The sequence below is a fragment of the Somniosus microcephalus genome, chromosome 18 (assembly GCF_052327205.1).
Source record: "Somniosus microcephalus isolate GS21.2 chromosome 18, FLI_Smic_1.0, whole genome shotgun sequence".
Classification (NCBI taxonomy): Eukaryota; Metazoa; Chordata; class Chondrichthyes; order Squaliformes; family Somniosidae; genus Somniosus; species Somniosus microcephalus.
Genome location: NC_141004.1, coordinates 7,563,207 through 7,581,124, shown reverse-complemented (window position 1 = coordinate 7,581,124; position 17,918 = coordinate 7,563,207). Strand labels below are relative to the sequence as shown.

Below are 17,918 nucleotides of genomic sequence, written 5' to 3'. Positions count from 1 at the left end.
GTTCTTGCCCAATTCCCTTTTGAAAGCCACGATTGAATCTGCCTCCACCACCCTCTCAGGCAGTGCATTCCAGATCCTAACCACTCGCTGAGTAAAAACGCTGTCGCGTCACTACCTATGTGAAGCGGAATATATTCCTCTCTCTGAATGCTACACTTGCTTGCAGCCATTGTCACAAAGACCATGCAAGTCAATGCTTGCTTTGAGTGTCAGCCATGGCTCAGTGGGTGGCACTCTTGCCTCTGAGTCAGAAGGTTGTGAGTTCAGGTCCCACTCCAGAGACTTGAGCATAAAATCCAGGCTGACACTCCAGTGCAGTACTGAGGGAGTGTTGCACTGTTGGAGGGACAGTACTGAGGGAGCGCTGCACTGTTGGAGGGGCAGTACTGAGGGAGCACCGCAGTGTCAGAGGGGCAGTACTGAGGGAGCGCTGCACTGTCGGAGGGGCAGTACTGAGGGAGCTCTGCACTGTCAGAGGGGCAGTACTGAGGGAGCTCTGCACTGTCGGAGGGGCAGTACTGAGGGAGCGCCGCACTGTCGGAGGGGCAGTACTGAGGGGGCGCCGCACTGTCGGAGGCGCAGTACTGAGGGAGGGCCGCACTGTCGGAGGGGCCGTACTGAGGGAGCGCCGCACTGTCGGAGGGGCAGTACTGAGGGAGTCTTCTTCTTAGGCAGTCCCTCGGAACCGAGGATGACTTGCTTCCACATTAAAAATGAGCTCGCATGTGACTGATTAGCCCAATGCGGGACCTACAGTCTCTGTCACAGGTGGGGCAGATGGTGGTTGAAGGGGTGGGTGGGTGGGGTGCTTGGGTTGACGTGCGCTCCTTGCGCTGCCTGCGCTTGTCTTCCGCTTGCTCCCGGCGAAGAGACTCGAGGTGTTCAGCGCCTTCCCGGATGCTTCTCCTCCACTTTGTGCGGTCTTGGGCCAGGGATTCCCAGGTGTCTGTGGGGATGTTACACTTTTTCAAGGAGGCTTTGAGGGTGTCCTTGAAGCGTTTCCTCTGCCCACCTGGGGCTCTCTTGCCGTGCCGGAGCTCCGAGTAGAGCACTTGTTTTGGGAGTCTCGTATCGGGCATGCGGACAATGTGACCCGTCCATTGGAGCTAATTGAGCGTGGTCAGCGCTTCGATGCTGGGGATGTTGGCCTGAGCAAGAACACTGAGGGAGTGCCGCACTGTCGGCGGGGCAGTACTGAGGGAGTGCCGCACTGCAGGAGGGGCAGTACTGAGAGGGTGCGGCACTGTCGGTGGGGCAGTACTGAGGGAGCGCCGCACTGTCGGCGGGGCAGTACTGAGGGAGTGCTGCACTGTCGGAGGGGCAGTACTGAGGTAGCGCCGCACTGTTGGAGCTGCTGTCTTGTGGATGAGACAATTAAACCGAGGCCCTGTCTGTCCTCTCAGGTGGACGTAAAAGATCCCTTTATTTGGAAGAAGAGCAGGGGAGTTCTCCCTGGTGTCCTGGGCCAATATTTATCCCTCAATAAACATCACTAAAACAGATGATCCGGTCATTATCACATTGCTGTTTGTGGGAGCTTGCTGTGTGAAAATTAGCTGCCGCGTTTCCTACATTACAACAGTGACTACACTTCAAAAAGTACTTCATTGGCTGTAAAGCGCTTTGGGACGTCCGGTGATCGTGAAAGGCGCTACAGAAATGCAAGTCTTTCTTTTTTTTCACTTCCCATCAATATTTTGTCCAACGGCTAGTGGCAGGAGGCTCTTGCACAATCAGAGCGGCCCTCTGGAGCTCTGGCTCCCAACACTAAGAATGCCAGCTGGAAACAGGTATAATGATGCTTCTGCCAGTCCTGTCTACCTCTCTCCTGTGCCCGCAACCAGTCTGCCTTCATCTACGGTGCCTTAACTCTCCCCACTCATCTCCTAGACTTACCATTCATGATGCCAAACCTTACAGAGCGACTCTGCACTTAGACCAAGTGCAGTGCAGCCAGCGTTTTTATTACCCGATATATATGAGTGCCTTCTAGAAAGTGCGACTACTTAGCTGACAAAACTTGACACCGAGCCACAAAAGGAGATAATAGGACAGGTGACCAAAAGCTTGGTCAAAGAGGTCGGTTTTAAGGAGCGTCTTAAAGGAGGAGAGAGAGGCGGAGAGGTTTAGGGAGGGAATTACAGAGCTTAGGGCCCAGGCAACAGAAGGCACGGCCGCCAATGGTGGAGCGATTATAATCAGGGATGGGCAAGAGGGCAGAATTAGAGGAGCGCAGAAATCTCGGAGGGTTGTGGGGCTGGAGCAGGTTACAGAGATAGGGAGGGGTGAGGCCATGGAGGGATTTGAACACAAGGATGAGAAATTTAAAATCGAGGCATTGCTGGACCGGGAGCCAATGTAGGTCAGCGAGCACGGACCCCCCTCTCCCCGGGTCACTGACCCCCCTCCCCCCAGGGTCACTGACCAATTAATTAAAATGCTTTATTGACCCCTCTTCATGATGCAGCCCTGGGCCAGGAGGCGGGGTTTCTATAAGTGGGCGGGGCTGCAGTAAGTGGGCGGGGCTGATCGTGAGGGGGCGGGACTGACCGCGAGGGGGCGGGGCTGACCAAGGGGGCGGGTCCAATGCTTTGCTTCTGATTGGCTGCCAGTAACCCCGCCTCCCGAAATCCAAAACCGGTGCGTCTGAGCCCGCGTGTCAGCGCGCTGACATCATCAGGCGGGCGGCCGAGAGTCTGAGAGGAATCCGGGGAGAGCGCGAGCGAGAGAGTCAGCCCGGGGATTGAGAGAGCCCGCCCGCCGCGGAGAGCCCGGGGACCGAGAGACTGAGGAGAGAGCGCCCGGTGACTGGGCCCGGGACACCCCGAGCCCGGGTAGCGCGGAGCCCGGGGGTCGCCCGCCGCCGCCGCCATGCCCTCCCGCTGAGCCTCCCCGCCCCGCCATGTCGCGGTCGCTGCGCCGGCGGCGGCACTGGCTGAGCCGGGCCCGGGAGGCGGCGGTGCCGGGCGAGGCGCTGGCGCTGGGCGGCGGCGCGGAGTTCGGGCAGTTCCCGGTGTTGGGCGCGGCCCCCGGCGGCTCCGAGCTCGGGCCCGGGCCCGGAGACATCCTGCTCGAGGTCAACGGCACCCCGGTCAGCGGGCTGACCCGCCGCGACACCCGCGCCGTCATCCGGCACTTCCCGCAGCCCGTCCGGGTGCGCACCGTGCGGCCAGGTGAGCGGGGCAGGGAGGGGGTTGGGGGAACATTGAGTGAGGGAGGGTGGCCGAGGAGGAGGGGAGAGTGAGGGAGTGAGTGGAGCGGGAAGTGACTGGGAGCGAGGGAGGGGGTGAGGGAGAGGGGCTGGGGAGTGGAGGAGGAGGAGGGAGTCAGGGAGGGGGGATAGAGGAGGTGGAGTGAGGGAGGAGGAAGGGGAGTGAAGGAGGGGGGCGTGAGGGAAGTTGGGGGGCAGGGAGTGAAGGAGGGGGTAGGGAGTGAAGGAGGGGGGCGTGAGGGAAGTTGGGGGGTAGGGAGTGAAGGAGGGGGGCGTGAGGGAAGTTGGGGGGCAGGGAGTGAAGGAGGGGGAGTGAGGGAAGTTGGGGGGTAGGGAGTGAAGGAGGGGGGCGTGAGGGAAGTTGGGGGGCAGGGAGTGAAGGAGGGGGTAGGGAGTGAAGGAGGGGGGCGTGAGGGAAGTTGGGGGGCAGGGAGTGAAGGAGGGGGAGTGTGAGGGAAGTTGGAGTCGGGGAGGGGGACGGCGAGTGAGGGAAGTTGGAGTCGGGGAGGGGGACGGGGAGTGAGGGAAGTTGGAGTCGGGGAGGGGGACGGGGAGTGAGGGAAGTTGGAGTCGGGGAGGGGGACGGGGAGTGAGGGAAGTTGGAGTCGGGGAGGGGGACGGGGAGTGAGAAGTTGGAGTCGGGGAGGGGGACGGGGAGTGAGGGAAGTTGGAGTCGGGGAGGGGGACGGGGAGTGAGGGAAGTTGGAGTCGGGGAGGGGGATGGGGAGTGAGGGAAGTTGGGGAGGGGGACGGGGAGTGAGGGAAGTTGGAGTCGGGGAGGGGGACGGGGAGTGAGGGAAGTTGGAGTCGGGGAGGGGGACGGGGAGTGAGGGAAGTCGGGGAGGGGGACGGGGAGTGAGGGAAGTTGGAGTCGGGGAGGGGGAGTGAGGGAAGTTGGAGTCGGGGAGGGGGAGTGAGGGAAGTTGGAGTCGGGGAGGGGGAGTGAGGGAAGTTGGAGTCGGGGAGGGGGAGTGAGGGAAGTTGGAGTCGGGGAGGGGGAGTGAGGGAAGTTGGAGTCGGGGAGGGGGAGTGAGGGAAGTTGGAGTCGGGGAGGGGGAGTGAGGGAAGTTGGAGTCGGGGAGGGGGAGTGAGGGAAGTTGGAGTCGGGGAGGGGGAGTGAGGGAAGTTGGAGTCGGGGAGGGGGAGTGAGGGAAGTTGGAGTCGGGGAGGGGGACGGGGAGTGAGGGAAGTTGGAGTCGGGGAGGGGGACGGGGAGTGAGGGAAGTTGGAGTCGGGGAGGGGGACGGGGAGTGAGGGAAGTTGGAGTCGGGGAGGGGGAGCGAGGGAAGTTGGAGTCGGGGAGGGGGAGCGAGGGAAGTTGGAGTCGGGGAGGGGGAGCGAGGGAAGTTGGAGTCGGGGAGGGGGAGCGAGGGAAGTTGGAGTCGGGGAGGGGGAGCGAGGGAAGTTGGAGTCGGGGAGGGGGAGCGAGGGAAGTTGGAGTCGGGGAGGGGGAGCGAGGGAAGTTGGAGTCGGGGAGGGGGAGCGAGGGAAGTTGGAGTCGGGGAGGGGGAGCGAGGGAAGTTGGAGTCGGGGAGGGGGAGCGAGGGAAGTTGGAGTCGGGGAGGGGGAGCGAGGGAAGTTGGAGTCGGGGAGGGGGAGCGAGGGAAGTTGGAGTCGGGGAGGGGGAGCGAGGGAAGTTGGAGTCGGGGAGGGGGAGCGAGGGAAGTTGGAGTCGGGGAGGAGATAAGGAATAAAGTGTGGATGGGGTCAAGGTGGTGGAGGGAGAGAGCCGGGTGAACTGGAAAGGAATATCTGGGGGGCTGGGAAGTAAGGGAAAATTGAGTGACGAGGTGAGCGCGAGGGTGGGTGTGAGGGGAGACTGGGAGGGGGAGAATGGAATGGGAAGAAATGGAAACATGGGAGGGGGTGAAGGAGGAAATATCGGGGGAAACTGGACGGAAAGAGGTACTGGGGGAGTGTGAGCTGCAAGGGCGGGGGGAGACTGGGAGATGTAGAAGGGGGGGGGACACACGAAGATCAGGAGCTACACACAAGGGAGAGGGGGTTTGGGGAGGAAAAGATCAGGGATAGGGGGGCTATAACCTGGGAAGAGACTGATCAATAACAATGTTTACAGGGATTGGGTTATGACTACTATTAAGTGATTAAACCCTTTGTGTTTTGCAGTGTATGTTCTTTGTTCTGCGGCTGGTTCTGTGTATGAATGGGACGGTGTTGGGGGTGACACGGGGTCCTGGGTTCGTGGGGGTGTCTTACTTCACACAGCGAGTGCCTTATCTCGGCCAGTCTGTTGTTGTGAGTTGCTGGGAGTGGGGTCAGGTTCATCTCTGCTGAAAGACCATGCAAGAAGAACAATAGAAAATAACTATTTATAAAACAATCTGATTTAGGTTTAGAAAGAATCTGATTTTCTGTGTCTTGTAAATGAGTGCTGCCATAAATCTCACTCGTCTTTGATCTATCTCCTTCCTCCAGGAATCTCGTGCAGCCAGTGAACCAGCTTTTAAATTGACTTTTGAACGGGCCGCATGGCCCCCCAAAAATTACAGTGGACGTTGTCTCCTCCTGGGCTCATGTAGCTGTTCTTTGAGGGGGAGAAACCCCCATCCTGTCTCAGTCCTTTGGCTGTCTTGCCCTCTGCTGTGAAGGGATTCTTCCCAATTTTTTTCTCCTCTCTGGTGGGGTAAACCCTGCTTTGTCTTCTGTGCCCACACTGAGGGCATGGTGAAGTTGGGAGCCCCCCCTTCTCATGGGGATGTGGGTGGAGGTGGGAGCGAGCAGGAGGTGTACTGGGAAGAAGTATCTTCCATCTGATGAGCCCAGTGGCTAACTGTTTTGGTGATGGGTGTTGGGCCTGATGGTACAGATGGCGTGGTGATGAGCAGGTGATGGCTATCGGTTTTGATCCCGTCTGTCTCGGTATGTTCTGAGAGACTCGGTCGCAGGGCTGTGGGTGCTGAGTCTAAACAGCACACAGCAGGTAGTTGAAATTCACTGCCTTGATGGGACCTGATTCAAGAGCGATTTTATGTAAATTGGGCATGTGCTCGCTGGAAGAGAGAAGGTCAAGAGGTGATGATTGCTGTTTTTAGGATTCTAAAGGGACCAGATAATGTCGACCATGACGAGCTGTCTTGCCCTCTCCAGAACAGTAGGCCCAGAGGACACAGCCTGCGCTTGAAGGGGGTAAATTCAAAACTGCGGAAACAATATTTCAATGAGTGAGTGGTCAATCTATGGAACAGGCTCCCTCGGGAGACGGTTGAAACTGTCGATTCATTCAGATGCAAATTAGATAGATTTCTTTATGAAATTAACATTCTGGGCTCCAGTATCTGAGTAATCTGAGACATGCCATGTGGTGAAACATAGCAACATAGAAGATAGGAGCAGGAGTAGGCCATTCGGCCCCTCGAGCCTGCTCCGCCATTCAATGAGATCATGGCTGATCATCCAAAATCAGTACCCTGCCCCTGCCTTCTCCCCATATCCCTTGATCCCTTTAGCCTTAAGAAATATATCTAACTCCTTCTTGAATATATTTAATGAACTGACCTCAACTGCTTTGTGTGGTAGAGAATTCCACAGGTTCACCACTCTCTGGGTGAAGAAATTCCTCCTCATCTCTTGTCCTAAATGGCTTACCCCTTATCTTTAGACTGTGACCCCTGGTTCTGGAATCCCCTGCCATCGGGAACATCCTTCCTGCATCTAGTCTGTCTAGTCCTGTTAGAATTTTATAAGTTTCAATGAGATCCCCTCTCATTCTTCTAAACTCCAGCAAGTATAAGCCCAATCGACCCAATCTCTCTTCATACGTCATTCCTGCCATCCCAGGTATCAGTCTGGTGAATCTTCGCCGCACTCCCTCCATGGCAAGAACATCCTTCCTCAGATAAGGCGACCAAAACTGCACACAATACTCAAGGTGTGGTCTCACCAAGGCCCTGTACAACTGCAGCAAGACATCCTTGCTCCTGTACTCGAAACCTCTCGCTACGAAGGCCAACATACCATTTGCTGCCTTAACCGCCTGCTGCACCTGCATGCTTACCTTCAACGACTGGTGCACAAGGACACCCAGGTCTCGTTACACTTCCCCTTCTCCCAATCTATTGCCGTTCAGATAATAATCTGCCTTCCTGTTTTTGCCACCAAAGTGGATAACCTCGCATTTATCCACATTATACTGCATCTGCCCAATCACCCACCCTGTCCAAATCATACTGGAGTTTCTCGGCATCCTCCTCACAGCACACACGCCCATCCAGCTTTGCCGTCTGCTAACTTGGAGATATTACATCTAGTTACCTCGTCTAGATCATTAATATATATTGTGAATGAATAGCTGGGGTCCTAACACTGATCCCTGCGGTACCCCACTACAGGAAACTTTGTGCTCTCTGGCACCGACGGGGACCGAGCTGTTGCCGTTCCCTTAAAACTGCCGGACAAACCAGCGTTAATGTTGAAGTGTACAGCTCCGTGTCTGACAACAAACACTGTTGCTTAGCAACAGCTTCCAAACAGTCGGCCGTATCTTGGAAGCGTCTGTCACTTAGTAACAGCTTCAGAGAGACTTTGCAGAGCCTGACTGTTGGAAAAAAAAAAAAAAAAGCCATGAGAAGAAAAAAAACCCTAACAAAACGGCTCCTGATTTTTGCCGGTGGCTCGAGCTTGCCGGACATTTAGCCTCCGGATAACATAGTTTCCTGTAGTCACTGCCTGCCACTCGGAAAAAGACCCGTTTACTCCAACTGTTTGCTTCCTGTCTGCCAACCAGTTCTCTATCCAAGTCAGTACCTTACCCCCAATCCCATGTGCTTTAACTTTACACGCTAATCTCTTATGCGAGACCTTATCGAAAGCCTTCTGAAAGTCCAAATACACCACATCCACTGGTTCTCCCTTATCTATTCTACAAGTTACATCCTCAAAAAATTCCAGTAGATTAGTCAAGCATGATTTACCTTTTGTAAATCCATGTTGACTTTGTCCGATCCTGTCACTGTTTTCCAAGTGCGCTGCTATTACATCTTTTATAATGGACTCTAGCATTTTCCCCACTACCGATGTCAGGCTTACCAGTCTATAATTCCCAGTTTTCTCTCTACCACCTTTTTTAAATAGTGGGGTAACATTAGCTACCCTCCAATCCACAGGTCCTGTTCCAGAGTCTCTAGAATTTTGGAAGATGACCAGCAATGCATCTATTATTTCTAGGGCCACTTCCTTAAGTACCCTAGGATGTAGATTATCAGGCCCTGGGTATTTATCGGCCTTCAATCCCGTCAATTTCCCTAACACCATTTCCCTACAAATACTGATTTCATTCAGTTCCTCCCTCTCATTAGATCCTATGTTCCCCGACATCTCTGGGAGGTTATTTGTGTCCTCCTTTGTGAAGACAGAACCAAAGTATGTATTTAATTGGTCTGCCATTTCTTTGTTCCCCATTATAAATTCCCCTGATTCTGACTGCAAGGGACCTACGCTTGACTTCACCAATCTTTTTCTCTTCAGATATCTATAGAAGCTTCTATAGTCAGTTTTTATGTTCCCTGAAAGCTTACTCTCACACTCTATTTTCCCCTTCTTAATTAATTATTTTGTCCTCCTTTGCTGAATCCTAAACTGCTCCCAATCCTCAGGTTTGCTGCTTTTTCTGGCCAATTTATATGTCCTCTCCTTGGATCTTATGCTATCCCTAATTTCCCTTGTTAGCCACGGTTGCGCCACCTTTTTTGTTTTATTTTTATGCCAAGCAGGGATGAACACATTCCGTAGTTCATCCATGCGATCTTTAAATGTTTGCCATTGCCTATCCACCGTCAACCCTTTAAGTAATGTTCCCCAATCCACCCTAGCCAACTTGCGCCTCATACCATCATAGTTTCCTTTATTTAAATTCAAGACCGTAGTGTCTGAGTCAACTACTTCACTCTCCATCTTAATGAAGAATTCTATCGTATTATGGTAGAAGGCGAACGAGATGGACCCTGGTCATTTTTTGCCTAGCACCTCCTAGGTTTCTATCTCTCCTCTCATAGCCATCTCCGAGGATTGAGTTTATCAAGGGTTATACCAACAACAACTTGCATTTATATAGCACCTTTAATGTCTCTGGGTGCTTCACAGGAGCGTTACCAAACAAAATTTGACACCATGCTGAAATCCCTAATTAGCCCAGCAGAATTTTCACTGCAATACCAAGACTCGTTTGATGTTAAATATTCAGAATGTATTAAGAAGTTAAGTAGTCCTACGGAACCCTAGATTTAAAAAAAATATTTGTATTTCTACTGTCTGGCGGTGAATTCGCTGTGTGCGGGAGTGTTAGCCGTTGCTCAGTGGGTAGCGCACTCTCCTCTGCGTCAGAAGGTTGTGGGTTCAAGCCCCACGCCAGACTTTTTGAGCACTTGATCTAGGCCGATACCTAAGGGTAGTATCGAGGGAGCACTGTTGGAGGAGCCGTCTTTTGGAGGAGTTGTCAAACCGAGGCCCCATTTTCCCTCGGGTGGACTGTAAAGATCCCACGGCACTATTCGAAGAGGAGCAGGGCAGGTGCTCTGGCCAATATTATCCCACAACCGACATCACTTAAACAGATTATCTGGTCATTATCATATTGCTGTTTGTGGGAGCTTGCTGTGTGAAAATTGGCTGTCGCGTTTCCTACATTACAAGTGACTACACTCCAAAAAGTACTTCATTGTCTGTAAAGTGCTTGAAATGTCCTGAGGATTGAATGGAGCGATATAAGGGGGCCTGTATAATCGGGATCTGAGGGGACGGGGGGGTCTGAGGGGGCGGGGGGGGCTGTGGATCAATCAGGGTCTGAGGGGACGGGGGGGCCGTGGATCAATCGGGGTCTGAGGGGACGGGGGGCCGTGGATCAATCGGGGTCTGAGGGGACGGGGGGCCGTGGATCACTCGGGGTCTGAGGGGACGGGGGGCCGTGGATCAATCGGGGTCTGAGGGGACCGGGGGGGCCGTGGATCAATCGGGGTCTGAGGGGACCGGGGGGGCCGTGGATCAATCGGGGTCTGAGGGGACGGGGGGTGGGCCGTGGATCAATCGGGGTCTGAGGGGACCGGGGGGGGCCGTGGATCAATCTGGGTCTGAGGGGACGGGGGGGCGTGGATCACTCGGGGTCTGAGGGGACGGGGGGCCGTGGATCAATCGGGGTCTGAGGGGACGGGGGGCCGTGGATCACTCGGGGTCTGAGGGGACGGGGGGCCGTGGATCAATCGGGGTCTGAGGGGACGGGGGGCCGTGGATCACTCGGGGTCTGAGGGGACGGGGGGCCGTGGATCAATCGGGGTCTGAGGGGACGGGGGGCCGTGGATCAATCGGGGTCTGAGGGGACGGGGGGCCGTGGATCACTCGGGGTCTGAGGGGACGGGGGGCCGTGGATCAATCGGGGTCTGAGGGGACGGGGGGCCGTGGATCACTCTGGGTCTGAGGGGACGGGGGGCCGTGGATCAATCGGGGTCTGAGGGGATGGGGGGGGCCGTGGATCAATCGGGGTCTGAGGGGACGGGGGGGGGGGCCGTGGATCAATCGGGGTCTGAGGGGACGGGGGGGGCCGTGGATCACTCGGGGTCTGAGGGGACGGGGGGCCGTGGATCACTCTGGGTCTGAGGGGACGGGGGGCCGTGGATCAATCGGGGTCTGAGGGGACGGGGGGCCGTGGATCAATCGGGGTCTGAGGGGACGGGGGGGCCGTGGATCACTCGGGGATGGGGGGCCGTGGATCAATCGGGGTCTGAGGGGACGGGGGGCCGTGGATCAATCGGGGTCTGAGGGGACGGAGGGGGGGTGCCGTGGATCAATCGGGGTCTGAGGGGACGGGGGACTGTGGATCAATCGGGGTCTGAGGGGACGGGGGGCCGTGGATCACTCTGGGTCTGAGGGGACGGGGGGCCGTGGATCAATCGGGGCCTGAGGGGACGGGGGGGCCGTGGATCAATCGGGGTCTGAGGGGACGGGGGGGGCCGTGGATCACTCGGGGTCTGAGGGGACGGGGGGCCGTGGATCACTCTGGGTCTGAGGGGATGGGGGGCCGTGGATCAATAGGGGTCTGAGGGGACGGGGGGCCGTGGATCAATCGGGGTCTGAGGGGACGGGGGGGGGGTTCCGTGGATCAATCGGGGTCTGAGGGGACGGGGGACTGTGGATCAATCGGGGTCTGAGGGGATGGGGGGCCGTGGATCACTCTGGGTCTGAGGGGACGGGGGGTCGTGGATCAATCGGGGTCTGAGGGGACGGGGGGCCGTGGATCACTCTGGGTCTGAGGGGACGGGGGGCCGTGGATCAATCGGGGCCTGAGGGGACGGGGGGGGCCGTGGATCAATCGGGGTCTGAGGGGACGGGGGGGGGCCGTGGATCACTCGGGGTCTGAGGGGACGGGGGGCCGTGGATCACTCTGGGTCTGAGGGGATGGGGGGCCGTGGATCAATAGGGGTCTGAGGGGACGGGGGGCCGTGGATCAATCGGGGTCTGAGGGGACGGGGGGGGGGTTCCGTGGATCAATCGGGGTCTGAGGGGACGGGGGACTGTGGATCAATCGGGGTCTGAGGGGACGGGGGGGGGGGGCCGTGGATCAAGCAGGGTCTGAGGGGACGGGGGGGCCGTGGATCAATCGGGGTCTGAGGGGACGGGGGGCCGTGGATCACTCTGGGTCTGAGGGGACGGGGGGCCGTGGATCAATCGGGGTCTGAGGGGACGGGGGGGGGGGCCGTGGATCAATCGGGGACGGGGGGGCCGTGGATCAATCGGGGTCTGAGGGGACGGGGGGGCCATGGATCAATCGGGGTCTGAGGAGACGGGGGGCCGTGGATCAATCGGGGTCTGAGGGGACGGGGAGGAAGCTCTGCTCCCACTGAGAAGGGGACAATTGGGGCTCTGGACACCAGAGCTGAGGCGGCAGAGGACATAGAATAGGCTAATTTTGTTGGCGTGCAGATCCTAGATGGCACACAGTGCGAAGCAAGCCCACACGGTGCAGGCTCTCACCCTCGCGCTGGAGGCCACCCTCTCCTCCTGTGGTGAGTATTGTACATGAGGGTAAATAACAGTCTATCCCATGGTGTCTGGAGACTCTGATGCTCACTGCAGTTGAATAGTCACCTGTCTGAAGAATGGTCACTAGGGGTGAGGACTCAGCAGGTGGCCAGTGCCTGTGGAACTGAATCTCTGCTGGAGTTGGCATTTTCATAAGAGGATGGAGAATGCTGAAAGTGATTTTCAGAACACAGTTAGCAGAATCCTATCTTCCTCCTCCCTTTCAATCTCGCAACCTTTTTGAACGCACAGTTGTCTCCTCTGGGCATCCTTCGAAAAGGAACTGAAGGCTGCGAATGAGTCGTCCTGTTATTGGGACGGGAGTGGCGTGGAGGTGAGGGAAACAGCGGCTTCGGCACAGGCCCTGGGTGTCGAGGGGCTGCCTCATCGCTGTTGGGGATCTGTTATTATCTGGTTCATTTTCTCTCTCCCCCTCTCTCTCGGCCCAGCTCGGGGGCCCGCCCTCCCCTCCCCTCCCCTCCCCTCATGTCACTGACAGATGTGGGGCTAGACCCTGGTGTGATCTAGTTCAAGCTGGATTATATATTTTTGCTCTTCTCCGTGCCTCCCTCCACCCCCTCCCTGAACATTCCCAGATTTTGCAGGATGAGTTGGGAAATTGCCAGGTGCGAGGGCTTAGCTTCAGCCCTTGGGGAATGGTGAAATGCTGAATTAATCCCGTGCTTTGTGATACGGAGACACTTCTGCTGAGTGCTGATATTTTCCTTTTTTCCCCCCTCGGTGTAAAACCGGAGCAGAGTAACTCGTGACACGAGCCTGGGACTTGGTGATTAATGTGCTGTTTCAGCACAGACTGGAACCCGCTTGTTTTAAAAGGGTTAACAACTCCACTAAAAGCAAATGTCTTTGGGACGTTAAATGTTTGTCCGCTAATCGCCAGCAGTAGTAGCTGTAGTGTTTAATGACACTTCTTGCGGAGGCCACCATGCACAGTCACTTCCACCGGGAGCTTGGGGTGAAGGGTCTTCTCTGCTACATTCTACACTAAGCTGGCTTCCTGCCCTAGGAAGATGCTCAGTAATTTAGTGTTGCTCCTGACTGTCTTGGTGAGGCACCTCTCCATTTCTGGAAACCTTGTCTCTGGGGCGCCTCTGATGCTGTGAAATGTGAGTCAGCCAACTCTTTAGTTTAAGAAATTTAATATTTTTTCATTATTCGAATCTTGTGCTCATCAAGATGAGGGATGTCAGTGCTGTAAGAATTAGATACTTTCCCACTTCTGTCACCTGTGTCTGTTGAACACTCCCAGAGCAGGTACAGCACGGGTTAGATACAGAGTAAAGCTCCCTCTACACTGTCCCATCAAACACTCCCAGGGCAGGTACAGCATGGGGTAGATACAGAGTAAAGCTCCCTCTACTGTCCCATCAAACACTCCCCAGGGCAGGTACAGCACAGGTTAGATACAGAGTAAAGCTCCCTCTACACTGTCCCATCAAACACTCCCAGGGCAGGTACAGCACGGGTTAGATACAGAGTAAAGCTCCCTCTGCACTGTCCCGTCAAACACTCCCAGGGCAGGTACAGCACGGGTTAGATACAGAGTAAAGCTCCCTCTACACTGCCCCATCAAACACTCCCAGAGCAGATACAGCACGGGTTTGATACAGAGTAAAGCTCCCTCTACACTGCCCCATCAAACACTCCCAGAGCAGATACAGCACGGGTTTGATACAGAGTAAAGCTCCCTCTACACTGTCCCATCAAACACTCCCAGGGCAGATACAGCATGGGTTAGATACAGAGTAAAGCTCCCTCTACACTGTCCCATCAAACACTCCCAGGGCAGGTACAGCACGGGTTAGATACAGAGTAAAGCTCCCTCTACACTGTCCCATCAAACGCTCCCAGGGCAGGTACAGTACGGGTTAGATACAGAGTAAAGCTCCCTCTACATAGCGCCAATGATATGATGCCAATCTTGGAGCACTCCCACGTGTGTCCATTTTGCCGTCTGAGTGAGGGTGATGGTTTGCTTTGTGGAGATTTTCATACTGCTGGGCTGGATTCGGATCGAGGCCCCAGAGGTGAGAGGGGCGTGTTGTGCCTCACTCTACAGTCTGCTCCGTTGTGGGGTTGACTGCCCCTGTAGTAAGTAAAGGAGGTGAGACAGCAAGGAGACATCCCTCGCCACCAGTCCTCATCGCTATAAATTGTTTCGGTGACGAGCTGCCCCTTCCTTCGGTGTGCTCTGAATGGGTTGTAGTTACGGACCCATCTGGGTCTGGATTGAGACCGGGATCGCTCGGGTAGGAGACCGGCTGTGGAGAACGGAGCCCAGCGAAAAACACATCTTCAGAAGGTTTCTCTGAATTAATTCCGTGGTTCTGAAACCGCTTAATCCGCGTAGGACACAAGCCGTCGAGTGTTGGTCAGGGATGTCCTGTGGGTGTGACCTAGACCAGCATCTCATGGTTAGAGCCTCAACCATCAGCCTGCTTTACATAGAAACATAGAAGATAGGAGCAGGAGTAGGCCATTCGGCCTTTCGAGCCTGCTCCGCCATTCAACGAGATCATGGCTGATCATCCAAACCCTAGCACCCGGTCCCTACACCGACAGCCATCCCACCCAAGCCCTATCCCTGTAACCCCACGTATTTAATCCCCCCTAACACTAAGGGCCAATTTTTTATCATGGCCAATCAACCTAACCCGCACATCTTTGGACTGTGGGAGGAAACCGGAGCACCCGGAGGAAACCCACGCAAACACGGGGAGAATGTGCAAACTCCACACAGACAGTCACCCGAGGCCGGATTTGAACCTGGGTCCCTGGTGCTGTGAGGCAACAGTGCTAACCACTATGCCACCGTACTGACTTTGTACCTAAAATTGCCTCCCCAGCCTCAGTCTGTGGCTTCTCGGGCAGAGTTCCTTTGTGTTTCTGATGGTTCCATGGCGTTAGAAAGAACTTGCATTTATACAGCGCCTTTCACGACCGCAGGACGTCCCAGAGAGCTTCACAGCCGGTGGAAGAACCTTTTTGAAGTGGAGTCACTGTTGTAATGTAGGAAACTCGGCAGTCAATTTGCACACAGCAAGCTCCCACAAGCAGCGAGATTATGACCAGATAATCTGTTTGTTTTGGTGATTCTGCACTGGAGTGTCAGACTAGATTAGTTGCTCAAGTCTCTGCAATGGTTCTTGAACACTCCGCTGTCTGGCTCAGGTGACAGTGCTGCCCACTGAGCCATGGCTGACACTTCTTTTTCTAGGTGAGTATTGAGGTCCTGCAACTTTAACAAAGCAGATGTTCACTCTTTTTATGGGGGGGGGGGGGTGGGTGGGTGGGGGGGGGTGGGTGGGGGGGGGGGTGGGTGGGGGGGGAGCGGGTGGGGGGGGGGGCGGATGGTGAGGGGGGGAGGGGCTGGGTGGTGGTGGTTGGGGGGGGGTGCGGGTGGTGAGGGTAGCGCTGATGGTTCGGCACTGCCTGTACAATTTGAGGAATGTTTCGGAACTGGCTTCGATCCAAGCTGCCCCACCCCTTTGGAATTTGTATGCATGGCCAGTTGTCGCACATTGTTTTTCACGTAGTTATTCTATGATAGATACTGAGAAAGCCAACTTACCTTTGTCGTGTCTTTTTTCTCTTTTTCCCCAACTCTTGTATGCACCACCTCTAATATCTCTGCAATCCCTTCCGTGTCTTGCACACGAGTTAATTTTCTTCCTTCCCCCCCAGGGTCCTGTGCAGTGTAAGCACAGCGTCTGCTACCTCTCCAGTTCTTAGCCTCGTGGAGAGCGGTGTGGTTGGCTCAGTGCTCACTCTTGGATTAAGAAACCAGGCAGGCGCTCTAGTTTACTTTGGATTATCTGAGTAACCTTCTCCAGCCCTACAACCCTCCGAGATCTCTGCGCTCCTCCATTTCTGGCATCTTGCGCATCCCGATTAATCGCTCCACCATTGGTGGCCGTGCCTTCAGCTGCCTGGGCCCTAAGCTCTGGAATTCCCTCCCTAAACCTCTCCGCCTTTTAGGATGCTCCATAAAACCTACCTCTTTGTTTAAGCTTTTGGTCACCTGCCCCAATATCTCTTTATGTGGTTCACTGTTCTATTTGTCTGGGTATGCTCCTGTGAATCGCCATGGGAGGTTTTACTATGTTAAAGGCACTATAATAAATGCAGGTTGTTGCCTGAGTGTGTTGGGGTCATGCAGGAAATGCTGCAGGTGAGTTATTAATATATAATCTAGGCTGATCCTAATTAAGAGTGTTGATCTGTGGAATACACCCAAACACGATATGATATCGAGATACATTCAGTAACCTGGTATTGGCTGGGAGGGATTACTAAAGCTGACTGAGGGAGCTGGATTAATATCAGTCGAGATGCGGTAACCGGATTCTGACTGCAGAGTTAATCAGCCCAACAGTGTGAGGGAGACAAGTTGGTGCACAAAATTGAAATGCTCCTGAGTTAGTGACCGTATTTGGTTCCTGGGCAGTGTTTCTAGTGACTTTTCCACTCCTGTCATGACAATGTCTTCTGGTTAACTGACGCAGGTTTTTTGCACGTGGGTGTGTCCGTGCAGACACAGGGATCTTAAGAGCACCCAGGTTTACACGTGGCATTTTCTGGCTGGCACAGTGATAATTGATCCCGCTGGTCAGAAGCCAAGTGTTTCCTTGGGCGCAAAGGATGTGATAGAGAGGGCGACATATTCTGGAAATGAATATGCATCAATCCTTTTGTGTTTTGCCATTGAATGTAGGAAGGGAGGAGGATGCTGGGAGGTCCTGAGCAATGGGGACCAGTGGCGTGGACTGCCAACAGCTGCAGTGTATGTGAAAGAAAAGACAGACTTGCATTTCTCCAGCGTCTTTCACGATATCCGGATGCCCAAAGCGCTTTACAACCAATGAAGTACTTTTTGAAGTGTTGTAACGTAGGAAACGCAGCAGCCAATTTGTGCACAGCAAGCTCCCACAGACAGCAATGTGATAATGACCAGATCATCTGTTATACTGACGTTGATTGAGGGATCAATATTGGCCCCAGGACACCGGGGAGAACTCCCCTGCTCCTCTTCAAAACAGTGCCCACGGGATCTTTGACATCCACCTGATGGCAGACGGGGCCTCAGTTTAACGTCTCATTCGAAAGACGGCACCTCTGACAGTGCGGCACTGGGAGTGTCGGCCTGGATTACAACCTTCTGACTCAGAGTTGAGAGTGCTGCCCACTGAGTCACGGCCAATGGGTGAAGTGTGCTTAATGGAATCGCTTTTACTGTCTGCAGAAGAGCTGCTGTGACTTTGTGTTTTCTTCCCTCCCCACCTCTTGTGGTTTTAACAGGAGTTTGCTTGTGACGTCTGTGAGCGCACTGTACAGGACCCCCCGCCCCAGCTGATGTGACCGGGAATCGCAGGGTTTTAGCCAGTATTTTAATCAGAAAAACAGGTTAACTGGTTGTGTGCGTCTCGCTGCCGGTGGGATCTTCCTGTGTGTGAATTGCTGCGGCTTTTGACTGCACAATAACTGTGGCAGCACTTCAGAGAGTACTTCATTGGCTGTTAATCTCTTTGGGACGTCCAGGTGATGTGAAAGGCGCTATATAAATGCAAGTTCCTTGTTTCTGATCTCCGTTGGGGCAGTAATTCGAGGAACTACAGTTTGCCTCTGCTGATGTTCATTTGCTTTCTTGGTGCACACATGG

General features: G+C 55.0%; 1 protein-coding gene across 1 annotated transcript in view; it reads left to right on the top strand.

The window, feature by feature from the left end:
* Positions 1 to 2,662: 2,662 nt before the first annotated feature.
* Positions 2,663 to 17,918, top strand: part of LOC147105000 (membrane-associated guanylate kinase, WW and PDZ domain-containing protein 3-like) — a 136,201-nt gene continuing 120,945 nt past the window's right edge. The window contains exon 1 of the mRNA XM_086011774.1: positions 2,663 to 3,173. Within this exon, the coding sequence (XP_085867900.1) occupies positions 2,903 to 3,173 (271 nt within the window). The 5' untranslated portion in view covers positions 2,663 to 2,902. The remainder of the gene's footprint in view (positions 3,174 to 17,918) is intronic.